Source organism: Myxocyprinus asiaticus, chromosome 26 (assembly GCF_019703515.2).
Source record: "Myxocyprinus asiaticus isolate MX2 ecotype Aquarium Trade chromosome 26, UBuf_Myxa_2, whole genome shotgun sequence".
Classification (NCBI taxonomy): Eukaryota; Metazoa; Chordata; class Actinopteri; order Cypriniformes; family Catostomidae; genus Myxocyprinus; species Myxocyprinus asiaticus.
Genome location: NC_059369.1, coordinates 40,061,944 through 40,078,641, shown reverse-complemented (window position 1 = coordinate 40,078,641; position 16,698 = coordinate 40,061,944). Strand labels below are relative to the sequence as shown.

The following is a 16,698-nucleotide window of genomic DNA, read 5'->3' as shown; positions in this document are numbered from 1 at the left end:
TCCTGAGAGGGGAAACTCTACAAATCAGAAAATTGTGGTCACCCTACACTCAAACTTTTTCAAAAAAATTTAAGTATCTGAATATTTTGCAATAAACTTTAAATATACTGATTCCATACATATAATCATCAACTTTTAATCAATAGTTTTATGTTTTTCCATTGTTTTTAATTTTCACAGTGCTTCATGGGATTGTAGTTCATTCCCTCATTAAAGACGTGAAATACATCTTGTACCTTTGTCTTTTTGTCAGATTTTCAAACATATTTTGTGCTTCAAATCAAAGTTTGTAATGGTGTGATTCACTTCGGAGCTGGTTGGTTTGGTTCATGGCTTAGAATTCTATTATAAAGGATTTTATGAAGTCTTAATGGGAAGAATTCATGGGAAAAAATACTCCCAGTTTGGGCTTCAAAAGTCAGCGGGCACTGCTGCGCTCAGTTTCATAAATATTTTTTTTTTTCTGCCATTGGTTGAACAAATAGCCCCGCCCCAAGTACCTCCCCATTTTTTGATCTGGAAGCTCACGTCGGGCCTCTCAAACAAACAGAGCAATGCTTTGAAAGCAGCAGTTTTTACACTCTTCACGAAGTCAACCAATGAATGGCTTATTTATAGTTGCACATTAAACTGGGATAGGACGAAGTACTGTATTTTAAAAACAACCGAATGACATCATCTTTAATGATTATAAAGCAAATAGCATTTTTACCAATGTAAACAATTTTACTCCAATAGCCCAAAGTCAAAATTACTTTACATTTTTTAATCTAGGCCTGATTAAGTAGGTAAAAAATGTTCATCTGAAGTTTAAGGCACTTTTAACACCCCATTAAATTAATTAGATGGTCGTGTTAATGATGTAATCTGCAGGTCGAGTGGTAGACCCTTCTGACTTTAGCTCCCTGTCCCACCAGAATGTTATACTCTTTAACAGCCTGCTCAGTCTGGAACACCCTGACGTCCACACCCTGCTTCTTTGCGTACTCTAGGGTGGTAAGAGGCACCTGTGACATAAAAATGAAGTCAGGTAGAAAGTTATGTTGAAGGAAATATTGAAGTCAGTGTAAAGAACATTGCTGTTCAGTGAGATTACTCTGTTACCTGTAGAGCTTCATTCATTCCTCTTCCGATGACCAGTGTCTGCACCCCATTCCTCAAGACCTCTTCCAGGTCAGCTGGCTGGACACCAGGATAATGCTACAGGAAGCAAGGAAGAGCTTTGGACAAATTTCAAATGTCTGTGGTGAATTAGGTCAAATATGACGGTAAAGTCCCATCAGTGCATGTTTAAACACATTATTTCTTATTGCTTTATTGGCCAAACCACTTGTCCCATGGAGCAATTTTAGGAAAGTGTGCACATTCCACTCAAGTTGGGTACAGGTGCAGCACACAATGCAACAAACAGACAAACAAAGGAGCAAATGTCTGCACAGTTATTAAAGGGATAATTCACTCCAAAATGAAAATTCTCTCATTATTTACTCACCCTGATGCCATCCCAGATCTGTATGACTTACTTTCTTCTGCTGAACACAAATGAAGATTTTTAGAAGAATATCTCAGCTCTATAGGTTCATTTAATGCAAGTAAATGGTGGCCAGACCTCTAAAGGTCCAAAATGCATATAAAGGCAGCATAAAAGTAATCCAAATGACTCCAGTGGTTAAATCCGTATTTTCAGAAGTGATATAATAGGTGTGGGTGAAAAACAGATCAATATTTAAGTCCTTTTTTGCTATAAATCTCCACCTTTGACCAGCAGTAGGTGGCGATATGCACAAAGAATGCAGATCGCCAAAAAACAAAAGAAGAAGAATGTGGAAGTGAAAGTGAAAGTGGAGATTTACAGCAAAACAAAAAAAAAAGACTTTAATATTGATGTGATTTTTACCCACACCCATTATATCACTTCAGAAGACATTCAGAAGTGGTTAAATATATATCTTCAGAAGTGAAATGATAGGTGAGGGTGAGAAACAAAGTCCTTTTTTACTATAAATTGTCCTCCCCTGCCCTGTAGGTGGTGATATGCACGAAGAATGCAAATCGCAAAAAACAAAACAAGAAGAAAGTGAAAGCGAAAGTAGATATTTATAGTAACATAGGACTTATATATGGATCTGTTTCTCACCCACACCTATCATATCGCTTCAGAAGACATGGATTAAACCACTGGAGTCTTTGAGCTTTTTGGAGCTTCAAAGTTTTGGTCACCATTCACTTGCATTGAATGGACCAACATAGCTGAGATATTTTTTCTAAAAATCTTCATTTGTGTTCAGCAGAAGAAAGAAAGCCAATCACATCTGGGGTGGCAAGAGGGTGAATAAATGATGAGAGAATTTTCATTTTTGGGTGAACTATCCCTTTAAACCAGCTACGACCAGCTGAGGTTGGTTCTAGCTGGCTTTTTCAGCTGTGTAAACACAAACACGACACTGCTCTGCCTATTTTTTTATTTTATTTTTTTGTGCCTTTATGATGTCACTCTAGTCAGAAAAGCGTCTGTGGCAAAATTGTGACATAAATCAGCGCTTTTGTGTATATTATTGTACTGATATCTAAGTGGAGGACGGTGGTTAGCATTGTAGTGGTCCACACACACTTGATGCCCCCTTGGATGATGCTCTCAGTGGGTTGTCGCGGACTCGCGGTGTATTGTGGGCAGTTTGTGGTATAGCAGAGCACAGTTCGTCATATTTAGGAAAGATGGCTGCTCCGTGCACCACAGCGGCTCTTCCTCCAGCTCTCAGTCCCGGTTTTGCGGTGGTCTGCTCTTTCCTGGAGCGCTACGGGACTGCTTTGGATCTGCCCGAGCTGACGTTCCCCCAGCTGGAGCGATACTTACAGGAGACATCAGCGGGTGAGCTGGGGGCAAGACTGGGTTTGTTTTTATTTAGACAGTTTCCCCATCTTTGCCTATCAGTGGGTTCGAACACTTAAAGTTTAGCTTGCCTGGTCCTTGTTGCCTATTAAGGAATAAACAGCTTGTGTGATATTAATACGGAGTGATAGGAATAATTTCCCTTAGGGCTTTGAAGTGGCCTGTGGGTGGATGCTTTAAAAACGAGTTTTGAAAACAGTCAGGTGTTATTATTTTCCACCCTCTAGGACTCGTGGAAAAATGACCGTTAAAGATACATTTAAGAAAACCAAGGCGATCAGAATTGCTTTACGCTCTGCTAATGGTGTTACAATATCATCGATCGCAGTAATATGGCGCGACACTTGTGTTTTGTATGATAAATCGTGATATATTTACATTTAGATTATCAACAGCGACGGTGCTGTTGTCGTACACTGCGCATGCGTAGGCCGCTGTCAAACTTCCGACGCTATATTGTAATATTATAATAATGCAATATTCTTTACGCCCCGCCCTCTTTGAGATGTGTTAATTCTGTTTATTTTCGTGCACATGGATGTCACATATGAATGAGTATGTGCATGTCTCTCGCGCAGATCCTCCTAATGTTGTCATTTAGGAAAATTCCGTATGAAAGCATCACTTCAGAATTGCTGTTTATTGGTTTTCGTTCTCTGACGTAGCTGGCAGCTGATTGGGCTTTTTAGTGAGAGTAAAACAGGGGGCTTTTATTGTGAATTTCTTCAGAAATTTCTCACTCTTATAGGAAGTATAAATAAAGTGTTAATGCTTATTTATTTGTATAAATAAAGATGAATATTGTATTACATTTGTTTATAAAAGTTTTGAAGATGATGCACCATGTTCTCATGTTCACCGTCTAATTTACTATTATATTTGACTTATTTGAATGTTTTGTTGTATAATTGAACTTGTATTGTGCAGAGCCTTCCACCAGTGGATGCTATTTTTGGATGCTTGTAAATGTCAATAAAGAACAAAAATAGCAAAACATAGACATATTTTTAAAATATCTTTATTTATATGAAAAGATTAAATATGGAAAAATAATGCTACAGAAATAAATAGCCACATACAGAAGGCTTAGGGACTGATGTATTGAATAGGGTAAATATTTTAACTTTTTCTATGTATGTCATTGCACCCTAAAATCATATTTTTTTGTACAATTCAGTTCCTCGACCTTTGATTGAGCTCCATATTAAATTACTGCGCAAGATTGGCAAGACAGTCACACAAGACAAATGGGAGAAATATCTTGTAAAGGTGAGTGTTTTAGTTTTAAATCACATTATCACAAATGCCAGTGCATAAGTTTAATGGAATCTTGTTGAAACAGGTGTGTCAGGAATTCAACAGCACCTGGGCATGGGAACTGGAGAGGAAAAGCTATGGAGAAATGACCATTGAGTGTAAAACTGGTATCCTAAAGGTCAGTATTTCCCAGCAGACCCACAAACGATCTTTTAGCTTTAACCCAGTTACTACCAACTTATCCAAGTTTATTGTTGTATGTAAACATTAGTCTTTGCAGAGTTCTGAGCTCTGATTAGCAATACTAATATACTGTAATGTAACTGCTGTGTAACTACATTTACAACACCACTGTCATGTAAGTACAAGCTTGTTTTATAACATTAATAGAGTTTCTGAATGATAGATTGCTTCAGTACACAGTATTAAGTTACATCTAATTGAAATCATAATGCATTCTATATTGTGTTAACAGTACTTGTGCGAGTGCCAGTTTGATGACAATCTAAAGTTTAAGACATTAATCAATGAGGAAGACCCAGATAAGATGCGTCTACAGCCAATCGGTAGAGACAAGGAAGGCCTTTTGTACTGGTTCCAATTAGACCAAGATCAGAATGTGCGTGTTTATTCTGAGGAACAAGATGACTTAGATGGATCCTCTTGGAGATGCATTGCCAGGTAAGCAAACTGTAGGGAGAAGATCAGATTGTGGGGCATTGGTTTGACAAAATTATGGGGGAGGAAACTTAGCGAGAAACAATAATTCTTATGTATTAAATTATTTATACATATTAAGAGTCATTAAAATATGAGAACATCAGATCAAAAGTAATTTTGAATGTGGTTAATAATAATGACTTTTAATGTTTACGTCTTGAAGCAAAGGTTCTGTAGCAGTTATACCTCGTTTTTTGAGCAATTCATTTTGACTTAAAACAGGACCAGAAATGATCTTGCAGACACGCTTGAGCAGCTTAAAGCCCAGATGGACCCAGCTGTGACTGACCAAGAGATGATGCAAGATGGTCCCACCTGCCCAAATATGGATGCAGAAGGTATTAAAGGTAAAACTCTTTAAAAATCACTTTATCACTCCAACTTAGAGCTGCATTGTAATGGTGTCATCAAATAAATTCTTATAAAAATTCTAATCAAGATAATATTTTTTAAGGTGAGCATGAGGACATAAAGAACTATGTATCAGGACAAAGGGACTTAACAAAAAGTACCATCCATTCCAAGGAGAGTGATTTAATTCCCAGAAACATTAAAAAGGAAACATCAACATATCCTGTTAATCAAGAAGACAAGGATGAAGTTGAGTTCAAAGTTGTCAAAATGTCCAAGCATAAATTGGAGCAGACCCCAGTCATAGACAACAGGGTCAGTACGATCAAAACCCTTGTCAAAGAAGAACCAAAAGATAGTCCCAGAACATGGAATGCCATTTCAGTCGTCATGGCTCCTGCTTCCATCAAACTGGAACCTCCAATGAAAGAAGAGACTTGTGAAGACAAGAAAGAGACAACGTTTGAGAACACAACGAGAACTATAAAGAGCGATCAACAGGCTAAAATACCACTGAAGAAGAGAGAGTTGAAAAGGAGTGGGGGATATGACATCAACAATCACTACGACAAAATCAATCATGACAACAGCAACCTTAACAGCAATGGTAGCATCAGCACAGGTGGTATAATTGTCCGCAACCCTGCTGTTTTACCAGTGAAGGAACAGCACACCAAAAGTGAATTCCCAACTGAGAGGGAAGAAGGTCCAGTGGCCACCATTGCTGTCCCAGGTACAGAATTTCCTCAAGAGTTCAGCCTCAACCCAACTTGTGGGAAGCATTCACCAGTTGATCCATGCAAACAGACAGTGCAAGAACAATACATAGGTGTTGGGGTGATCAAGGGCCCCATTGAGCGAAAGAAGCCTTTGACTGAAACTTGTAATAGTCCAGTAAAGGACATAAATGGTCGTCATGGAAATGGGAATGTTTTGAAACCTGATGCTGGGCGCACAGATGTCAGACATTCCGTCCTTGTTGGGAAACCATTGATTAAGGCAGACAATGATGCTCTTCCTTGTAGTATCCCAGAGGATTTAGTGTCCAAAGACATTAGCAAGAAGGGCCAAGATCTGTCTGGAAAAGCATCAAATGCTGTTGAGCAAGAGTCTCATTCGATTGAAGAGCTAGACAAAAATACAGTTGAGGCAAAGGTTGGGGAAAAAGATAATGAAGAAGATGTTGTCAAACTAAAAAACTGCAAGGTGAAAGCTCTTTTAACCAGAGGAAAATCTGATATTGTAGCTAAGGATGAAAGCCAAGACAAGTTTCTGAGAAGCCAGAGAAAAAAAAGGTTGGAAAAGACCAAATCCAAGCTACAACCGAGAGAAGACAGACTCAAGAAAGAACCATCACCTAGTATAATTGAGGTTTTGGATGAGAATGGAGGAGAAGGTGAAAAGTCTGGACAGAGTGATGATGAGGTATCTTCAGAGCTTCAGAAGGAAGGAATTCGACTGAAGATTAAGATCCCACTTCATAGACGAACTCCTGAACTCCAGTACAAAGGTGTTGAGGAGTCAGAAACCAGCAATAGGCAATCCCCAAGGAGATCTGCTAGAATCTGCAAACCCTGCCCCAATGTGGCTTATATTCGGGGCAGGAAACAAGGCAGAAAACAAACAACCTCCTCTGCGGCAAAGGATGAAGAAGAACACATAGAAGACGAAGAAGTAAGAGTCCAGCCCAAAAAGGAGATTCATAAAACAGTGGACACGGAAGGACAGACTTCGAAGTCTTTGAAGGTAACATGAAAGCTTTTTATATCCAGTTTAGGAATTTGACAGAATAAGTGCATTTCCACCATCTCGCCAAATGATTCTGAACACAGTGAATAATAGTTCCAGTCACATTTCCACATGATCAATGTTTGGTATGGTGCGATTAGCAAACCATTGGTGGAACAGCTTTAGTGGTGTGGCGAACCACAATTGGTCACTTGCTCAGTCATTCCATTCTAATCCTGATTTCGCAGCACAGTGAAAAAAGAAACCATAACTGTGTTAACGAGCCCGGATCAGTACGAAACGGCACAGTTCAGTAACAAGAACTGTCTGCACGATGGCAGAAAAGTGGCTTAAGTTTATGTTGATATGGATTTTTGACTCTTTCAGGCCAGACGGCGAAACAAGCGGACTCGTTGGTCAAAAAGTCGGACAAAAAATTGCAAATCCAAAGGAGCTCTGGAGGAGGAAGTGGGTGATGACAAAGCTGCAAATGATGAAGACAACAATTCAGAGAAAGCAGACAATAAAAGTGAGACAGACTCTGACCAACCGAATGAGCTTCTACCTGAAGATGCTTGTAAACACTGTGGTCTCGCCAACCACCCAGAACTGGTATGTTGCAGGAGATATGTACTCTTTTCATCAGCTCTAAATAATACTTTAGTATTAGAATACTTTTACACTAATAAAAATGGATTCATATTTTGCTCTACTTGTGTGTTTGTTTTTTGTTTTTTCACAGATTCTTCTTTGTGATCTGTGCGACAGTGGGTATCACACTGCCTGTTTGAGACCTCCACTAATGATCATTCCTGATGGAGAATGGTTCTGTCCTCCCTGCCAGCATGTAACGGGTTAAATCTTTACTTTGCAAATGCCTGTGTGTGTATGTGTGGAATATATTGATGAAGTATACATTCTTGTCATTTGTAGAAGCTTCTCTGTGAGAGGTTAGAAGAACAGCTTCAGAATCTGGACTCTGCTCTGAAGAAGAAAGAGCGAGCTGAACGAAGGTGTAAATACAAACACACAAACACTTTATGATGCTTCTCACCCACGTACCTTAATTCCCATGAATCAGCCTAAAGCAATCTTGTGATTTACAATTTTAGGTGTCCCTCTCTCACCCTCTCTCTCTCTCGCACTCTCTTTCTCTCTCAGGCGTGAGCGGTTAGTGTATGTGGGCATTAGTGTGGAGAACATTATACCCACCCCTGTAAGTATGCAGCCATACTATACTATACTATACAGTGTGGTACTATACAGCACTAGTATACAGTGTGGTACTACACAACAATATACTATAGTGTACAGATCGGTACTATAGTATACTATATACAGTGCGGAACGATACAAAAATATACTATACTAGACTGAAGTATATCATACAATGAATACTATACTATGATATGATCTATGCTATGATCTTATATCATACTGTACTATACCATACTATATGGGAAAGTACTGTACTATACTAAACTATTCTATGCTATTCTATACAGTGTGGTACTATGCTATACTATACTATACTATACTAAACTATACTATACAGTGTGATACTATATAACATTACTATACAGTGCGGTACTATACAACAATAGGGCCTTCCCACTGGCGGTACTAAAGCCCGTTTTAGGTACTGTTCCCTGGATCTAGTGCTTTTCGTCGCTTTTGCGCCTAAGGAACTATGGTTCCTCTAAGCCGTTTTAGGGGACATTTAGCTCCTACTCTGGGGTAGATACTTTTGGGGCGTATAGGAACTGTGGGATTGCGGGAGGTGCTGCAGCCTGTGATTTGTCAAATACCTCCACTGAGAAAGGAGAGGAGCTCCACAGCCACTGTTAGTAAACACACTAGCTGCTAGTCTGCTACCCAGAGGATTGCGCTAATTTTACAACTCTCTTAACAGAAATAACATATAACAAACAAAGTATCCAAAGATAATCACCCGTTTCACATGTATGTGTGTGTGAGTTCATCAGGAGACACTATTTGAGTTTTCATCACATCTGCACTGTGTGACTATACAGAAAATAAAGTGATATCTGGATTACTACATCGACTTTTTCCTTGGATGGTGGATATAAATAATCAGATGTTTATCGAGAATGGGTAATTGAACTATTATACACTAAACCGTCATTAAATCTAGTTTACATGAGGGAAGTATTGTGTGCCTGTTACTGCGTGGTTAACTTGCATCAAGACATCGTTTTTTTTTTATTTTTTTATTTTCTCCCCATTTTGGCATGCCCAATTCCCAATGCACTCTAGGTCCTCGTGGTGGCGTAGTGACTCGCCTCAATCCGGGTGGTGGAGGACGAATCTCAGTTGCCTCAGTTGACCATCAATCCGCGCATTTTATCACGTGGCTTGTTGAGCGTGCTACCGCGGAGACATAGTGCATGTGGAGGCTTTACACTATTCTACGCGGCAACCACGCACAACTCACCACGCGCCCCACCGAAAGCGAACCACATTATGGTGACCACGAGGAGGTTACCCCATGTGACTCTACCCTCCCTAGCAACCGGGCCAATTTGGTTGCTTAGGAGACCTGGCTGGAGTCATTCAGCACGCCCTGGATTCGAACTCACGACTCCAGGGGTGGTAGTCAGCGTCTTTACTTTATAAATATGTTTATAGTGCATTTACAGCATGTTGTCCGCTGAGTTCGGCGTGCACTGCGTGGTTAATGCGTGCTTTCGCCGGCTCATCTCATCTCTCCGGCGGCAGCACGGAACACTGCATGCACGCCTTGCACGTCCAGTTTAAACTGTAACCTGAAGACACATGCTGCGTCCGAAAACTGGAAAATGCTGCCTTTGGAGGCTGTATAAGGATGGATGAAGTTAGGATGAAATAAGGTGCTTTTTAAACTGTTCAGATAATTCCATTCATCCAAAAATACTTTTGTATAAACCATTAACTGACGTTTTCCAATGCAGCCAAAGTTCGTATAAAACAGCCCTAAACAAACAAGTGTAGCTCCAATCCCGTCGTCCTCCGTCGGTGCTGCTGTTGATGTTGATTTTGTTGTTGTTGTTGTTGCTATTGAAACGTGCATGCAAATAACGTCAGAAAAAATGGTCGATACTAGATGAAGTCACTACGGTGGTTCCTTTTGTGAATGCGAATGCAACAGGGTAAAAGTCTCCTCGGGTGTTCTGTTCTTCGTAAGAGTTCACATCTAGAAAGTTACTGAGGGAAAAGTACCAGGACTGTAGGTGGGAAAGGGCCTAATGTACTATAGTATACAGTGTGGTATTATACAACACTATACAATACAGTGTGGAACGAAACAACAATATACTAAAGTATACAGTGCAGTACTACACAACACTATACTATAGTACAATACAATAGGATACTCTACGACAATATAATATACTATAGGTGTACGGCAATAAACAACAATATAATGTACTATACAGTGTGGTACTATACTACAATATACTATACTATTCAGTGCAGTAGTATGCAACACTATGCTGCGCTATACTGTAATATTTCATACTATGAATACTGTGCTTTGATATGAGCTAGGCTATGATCTTTTATCATACTGTGCAATGCTATACTGTACTATACCATACTATATTATGACATACTGTACAGTGTTGGAACTATATAACACTACAATACAGTGCGGTTCTATATAAGACTATATTATGCAGTGCAGTACTATAGTATACAGTACGGTACTATACAACAGTATAATATACCATACAGTGCTGTACTGTACAACTATATATTAGTGTATACAGTGCAGTATTATACAATGCTATACTATACAGTGCGGTACTATACAACACTATGCTGTATTATTTAGTACTACTGTATTTTATACTAATAATATTATGCAATGATATACTAAGCCATATTATACTATCTTATATCATACTATGCTATGCTATACTGAATTATGCTATTCTTATCAGCACCATACTATACTATGATATATTGAAATAATTTTTTGAGATAAATTACTTGTATAAAGATAATATGATGGGTCAGTTTTGTGACCCTTCATCATGGCAGGATGGGAATGAAGAAGAGGACCTGACAGAGAAGAAGAAAGATGCCAAAAAGGGCAAGAATCTGGAGAGACGATCAACCAGGATGAGAAAATCCATCAGTTACAGGTTATCGATGTTTCAGAATTACACTTTAATTGAAGAAATGAAGAAATTAGTCTATTGAAATGAGTTACTAATTCTTGACTTTCTTATTACCCTTTTCAAGGTTTGATGACTTTGATGAAGCCATTGATGAAGCGATAGAAGAAGATCTTCTAGAGATAGAAAGAGAAGGTTGCTGTCAAAAGACTGGGTTTTATCATTTGTGTCTCGTTGCTTGTTGGTTTGAATTCTCTGTGATGGGAATTCTGGTGATGTTTCTGCAGATGCTGGTCGTGGTAAACAGGTGACATCTGTCATGGGTCAGCAGCGGAACACTGCGAGCCGCGAGAGCCGGCGGTCTGTGAAACCTCTCGCCCCGCGCAAAAGGAAACGCCGGCGACTCAATGACCTGGACAGCGACAGTACGGTGGACGAGGAGGAGAGTGAGGATGAGTTTCAGCTCAGTGACAGGTGTGTGCGTATGTGAAAGAGAGATACGCACGACGAGTAAATCTTTCAAAACCTATCAAGATCATGTCCAGGTCATAATTCACCCGAAAATCAGAAGGGAGTAATTAATATTTTCTTAAATAAATTTAGGCCTGTTTATTAGGACCATTTAGATTTTCATTGTGACATTATATTTTATGACAATTAAGCATATGTCCCCAAATTCTCATTACTGTAATGGCAATTTATATTCTAAAAAAATATATTTAAATTGTAAATGATATGTAGACGTCATGGTGGTATTTGTTGTACTGCCTTTAATTTGTGGTTAGGATTAGGGTTAAGAGTTAGGGGTACATTTAAATAGTCATTGTATTACAGATATTTTTTTTTTAAATACAAATCAAAATGACTGTATTATAGTGATTAGAATCTTAATGACAATCACCACTGAGAATAATGGGAATTCCCAAAAAACTCAAAAATTGAGAGAATCTAAGGGGGAAAATGAGCTTAATTGTCATAAAAATAGTGTCACAACGCCAAAACTCGTAATGGTCTTAAAAATAGGCTTCTTTTACTTTATACTAAAATAAATCTTTTTGGGATGAAATGTAACCTTGACATGTTCTGTAAAGGGTATGTGAGATTCACCCCAACAAAGTCAACAAAACAAGGCAACAGATGTCCATAAATGAACATATAGATTTCCATAGATTAAATGAAGTGCCAGTGACAGCACATATTTTTTCCAGCATGGAGGAGGAAGATTTTGTGGTTTCGGGTGATGATGCGTCTGATGGTGCCGGCAGTGAAATGGGCAGCGGAGAGAGTGCCACTGATAATCAACGCACTTCCAGGAGAACAGGCAGAACCACACACACCCAGAGATCCAGGAGGAGCTCACGCAGACTTCACACCCAACGGAGAGGCCCCTCTGAGGAGGAGCTGTTAGATTCTGAGGAAGAAGAGGAGGAAGAGGAGGAGGAGGAGGAAATGGGTCGGTAGAACAATTATTTTCACATTAATGAGAAATTACAGAATGAATGTTGGAATGAATGAACGCAAATCTTTTTTCCCTGCCCAACCCCTGTACAAATGCTTGCACTCTCTTTTTTACCTGACAGAGACAGAGGGCTCAAATGAGTTCAGTGACAGTGATGTGGACACAAGCAGACGGCGACTGCGGCGAAATCACAACTCTCACGTCAACTATTATGAGACATCAGAATCTGACGGGTCACAGAAGGCGTCCAATCAGAAACACTCCTCTCTGCCTCACCGCCGACGACTGTCCAGCTCCAACAGTGAAGGTCAGTCTCTCCATACACTGCAAACAAATCCTTTTCTTAATCAGTATTTTAGTCTTGTTTTCCAGTGAAAAATATCTAATAACAAGAAAAATGACTTGAGAAGCAAAACTGCATTAGATACTGTATTAAGACTTGTTTACAAAGAATATATCTTGAATCAAGTATATTTTACTTATGCCACTGGCAAATAGATACTTGTTTTAAGCATAAACCTCACTATTTTGTAGATATATGGACAAAAATATGCAAGATGAGTCCTCTTTGATTGTTCTGTTTACCCAGAAAATAAAGATTTAACATTTTAAGTGTGTTTATTTAGTCAGTGTTTGGGAGTACGCTAGCATCTAGACAGCCTCAAAGCAGATAGACATGAACTGAAAGCCACAAAACTCCACTTTTGGTATCATAGGGTCTTTAAAGGAATAGTTCACCCAAAAATGAAAATTCTCTCAAATTCTCTAATCATTTACTCACCCTCATGCCATCCCAGATGGGTATGACTTTTTTTCTTCTGCTGAACACAAACAAAGATTTTTAGAAGAATATCTCAGCTCTGTTGGTCCATACAATGCAAGTCAAAGGTGACTAAAACTTTGAAGCTCCAAAAAGTCGTCATTTTTATTTGTATAGCGCTTTTCACAGCACACATCGTTTCAAAGCAGCTTTACAGGAAATCATGCATTAACAAAAAATGAAACTGTCATATCTATAAAGTACATAAAGCACGTAAAGGGAGCATAAAAGTAACCCATAAGTCTCCAGAGATTTAATCCATGTCTTCTGAAGCGATCTTGTCGGTTTTTGGTGAGAACAGACCAAAATCTTAACTCCTTTTTCACTGTAAATCTTGCCATCGCAGTCTCTAGGCACAATCATGATTTCAAGCACTTCCTAGTGCTTAATGCATGTGCAGAGCGCTAGATGGCGCTAGGAAGTGTAATCGAGCTTGAAATCATGATCGCCAAGGAGACTGCAGATGTCAAGATTAATAGTGAAAAAGGAGTTACATTTTGGTCTGTCTTCTTTCCCAAAAACCGTTTGGATCGCTTCAGAAGATATGAATTAAACTTCTGGATTCGTATGGATTGCTTTTATGCTGCATGTATGTACTTTCTGGAGCTTCAAAGTTCTTGTCACCATTCACTTGCATTGTATGGACCTACAGAGCTGAAATATTCTTCTAAAAATCTTCATCTGTGTTCAGCAGAGGAAAGAAAGTCATACACATCTGGGATGGCTTGAGAGTGAGTAAATGATGAGAGAATTTCCATTTTTGGGTGAACTATTCCTTTAAGATCACTTGCATCTGAAACATGTAAACAATCCACCGATTTGCTTCTAGGGTCCATACTTTCTAAAGACTTTGAGCTAAAGGAAAGGAGAAAAAGAGGATTGAAATGCGAGTCAACAAGGCAAGACTCCAAACAGAGGCACAAACCTCTGAAACAGAGCCAGCAGAGGAGCTCCAGTGAGGAGGAGGAGGACTTTGAGGAAGCAGGAGAAACAGAGGAGGAGGAGGAACGCGAACGGCCCCTTCGGAAGAGGTCAAACCGCATAGAAACAGATGAAGAAGAGGCGGAAGAGGTGCAAAGACAGCAGCCCAAGCGAGCAAAGATCTGCTCTAGGAGATCCTCTAGAGACCTGGAGGACACCAGATGGAAGCACACAGCCAGAAACACTGCGGGGCCCCGAGTCCCCAGCCGGCACAATGGCCTGGCCCCGCGGAGGGCCGCACCTCAGAATGATGACGACACCGACGAGGATGATGATGAGGATGAGGAACAGTTCACAGGAGACACGGACCTTGTTAACTTTGTTTTCGACAGTGAACAGTTGTCTTGATGTGCTCAATAGGTCAAACATGTTTATTTTCTCACCGCCTTCCTCATACAGGAATGTTCCATGTCAGTCACCGTAGTCTGCAGGTTTTTGGGTGTAGAGGACCAAATTAAAGGGGTAGATCATCCAAAAATTTAAATTCTGTCATCATTTACTCACCCTCATGTTGTTCCAAACCTGTATGGCTTTCTTTCTTGTGTGGAACACAAAAGGAGAGAATGTTAGCCTCAGTTATCATTCAGTTTCATTTTATGAATCAAATGGATAATGACTAGAATTTCCTTTTGTGTTCCAATGAAGAAAGAAAGTTATATGGGTTTGGAACAACATGAGGGTGAGTAAATGATGACGGAATGATAATTTTTTGGGGAACTATCCCTTTAAGCTTCCAAAGGAACGCCATAGTGTCCGTTTAGATGTTTAAATGCACTCCTTCACACCATACAGTCGCATGCATCCCCAGGTTTAGAACAGGGTCTCCTTAATACTACAGTAACTGTTCCTCGTAAAAGCACTTTGTAATTTACGGCCAGTAACGTTGCGTTTGTATAAAGAGGCTTCTATCATCCTGTAGAGAGACACTGGACGCTGCGGATTTGAAGCTTATATGTTACGCGCATTTCAAACTAGTGTCTTACAATTTTATGTTCTGTGTAAAAATGTTTTCTTCTCTGTTTTAAATGAAGGACATTGTTGATGTTGGGAAATTGGCGGTTTCGAAAACGGTCAGATATTAATCCTGGATGCCGAACCTTGCCGTTTATCAATACATACATTCAATAAAAGGCACAGAGGAATAGTTCACTCAAAAAATGCATTTATTCACCCTGATGTTGCTCCAAATCTATGATTTGTCTCTTTTGGAGCTTGTTACCTCCCAGTCACCATTCACGTATTCACGTACATTGTATTCCATGGAAGGAAGAAAATCATATGGGTTTGGAACAACATGAGGATGAGTAAATTACAGAATTTTCATAATTGGTTTAATTATTCCTTTAAAATACAAACTATTTAGCAGACGAGACTATTTGACAAGTAAATATGGGAGGAGGCGAATTGGAAATGACCATCATTTTAAAGGTCTGTTGTTTAGCTGCAAATAATTTTAAAGACTAATGTACTCTCTTTATTAAAATAATATTATATGTTATTAAAAAATTTATATTGTTTACTTTTTTTTTTTTTCAAATTAGAACATTTTTGCACTTTGAAAGTAGCTGTTGCTGAAGTTCTAGGACATTTAAAGAGACATCAGCATTCAGGCACATTTAAATCCCTTTAAGGATGTTTGTTATGAAGGTTGCCTGTGTGATTCTCCAACTGAATGCACTTGCTGTTCAAGCAACTTTAATTGTGCTGTTTGGTACTGCACTTTTTTGAAAGCACTTACTATAGACTTGTTCTATAGTGTTCTTTTATTCCAGACTGGTGTTTGACATGCTGGAAGGTGTTTTTTCTTTTTCTTTCTTTTTTTTAAATTAGAACACTATGAAACCATTCCAAAACAAATCCAATGCTCAAAAAACCCACACACTCCAGGATAATTATGGCCTTTGCCATAAAAATAAAAAAAAGTCTCTGAGTCGTTTACTTCTGGAACTCGTTTTGCTTTCCTCCAGATGTATGTCTCCATATGCTTCTTCAAGAAAATAATCCACAAAACGGAAATAAACGTAATGTTCCTGTTAATGTTGCTGGCTTAATGTCTTTTTAAAATACCTGAAATAGATTCAAGAAGCATTATTGGAATGGTTAAAAAAAAATTAACAATAATATACACTGGCAGCCAAAAGTTTGGAATAATGTACAGATTTTGCTCTTATGGAAAGAAATTGGTACTTTTATTCACCAAAGTGGCATTCAACTGATCACAATGTATAGTCAGGACATTAATAACGTGAAAAACTACTATTACAATTTGAGAAAAAAAGTCAGAACTTCTTAAACTCCTTCAAAGAGTTCTCATCAAAAAATCCTCCACGTGCAGCAATGACAGCTTTGCAGATCCTTGGCATTCTAGCTG

At 39.0% G+C, this 16,698-nt stretch overlaps 1 protein-coding gene across 2 annotated transcripts; it reads left to right on the top strand.

The window, feature by feature from the left end:
• The first annotated feature begins 2,687 nt into the window (after positions 1–2,687).
• On the top strand, positions 2,688–16,364 carry LOC127416902 (remodeling and spacing factor 1-like). Of its 2 annotated transcripts, none has more exons than XM_051656496.1 (16): positions 2,688–2,869; positions 4,068–4,159; positions 4,233–4,325; positions 4,623–4,828; positions 5,090–5,214; positions 5,322–6,964; positions 7,334–7,558; positions 7,689–7,793; positions 7,880–7,959; positions 8,108–8,162; positions 10,991–11,094; positions 11,195–11,262; positions 11,355–11,541; positions 12,276–12,520; positions 12,648–12,833; positions 14,176–16,364. In XM_051656496.1, exons 1-16 carry the CDS (start codon positions 2,716–2,718, stop codon positions 14,673–14,675), a joined length of 4,068 nt encoding a protein of 1,355 aa, XP_051512456.1. In that variant the 5' UTR covers positions 2,688–2,715; the 3' UTR covers positions 14,676–16,364. The 2 variants fall into 2 exon arrangements, with proteins under 2 accessions (XP_051512456.1, XP_051512455.1); XM_051656495.1 differs by having other exon boundaries at positions 10,967–11,094.
• Positions 16,365–16,698: the final 334 nt, after the last annotated feature.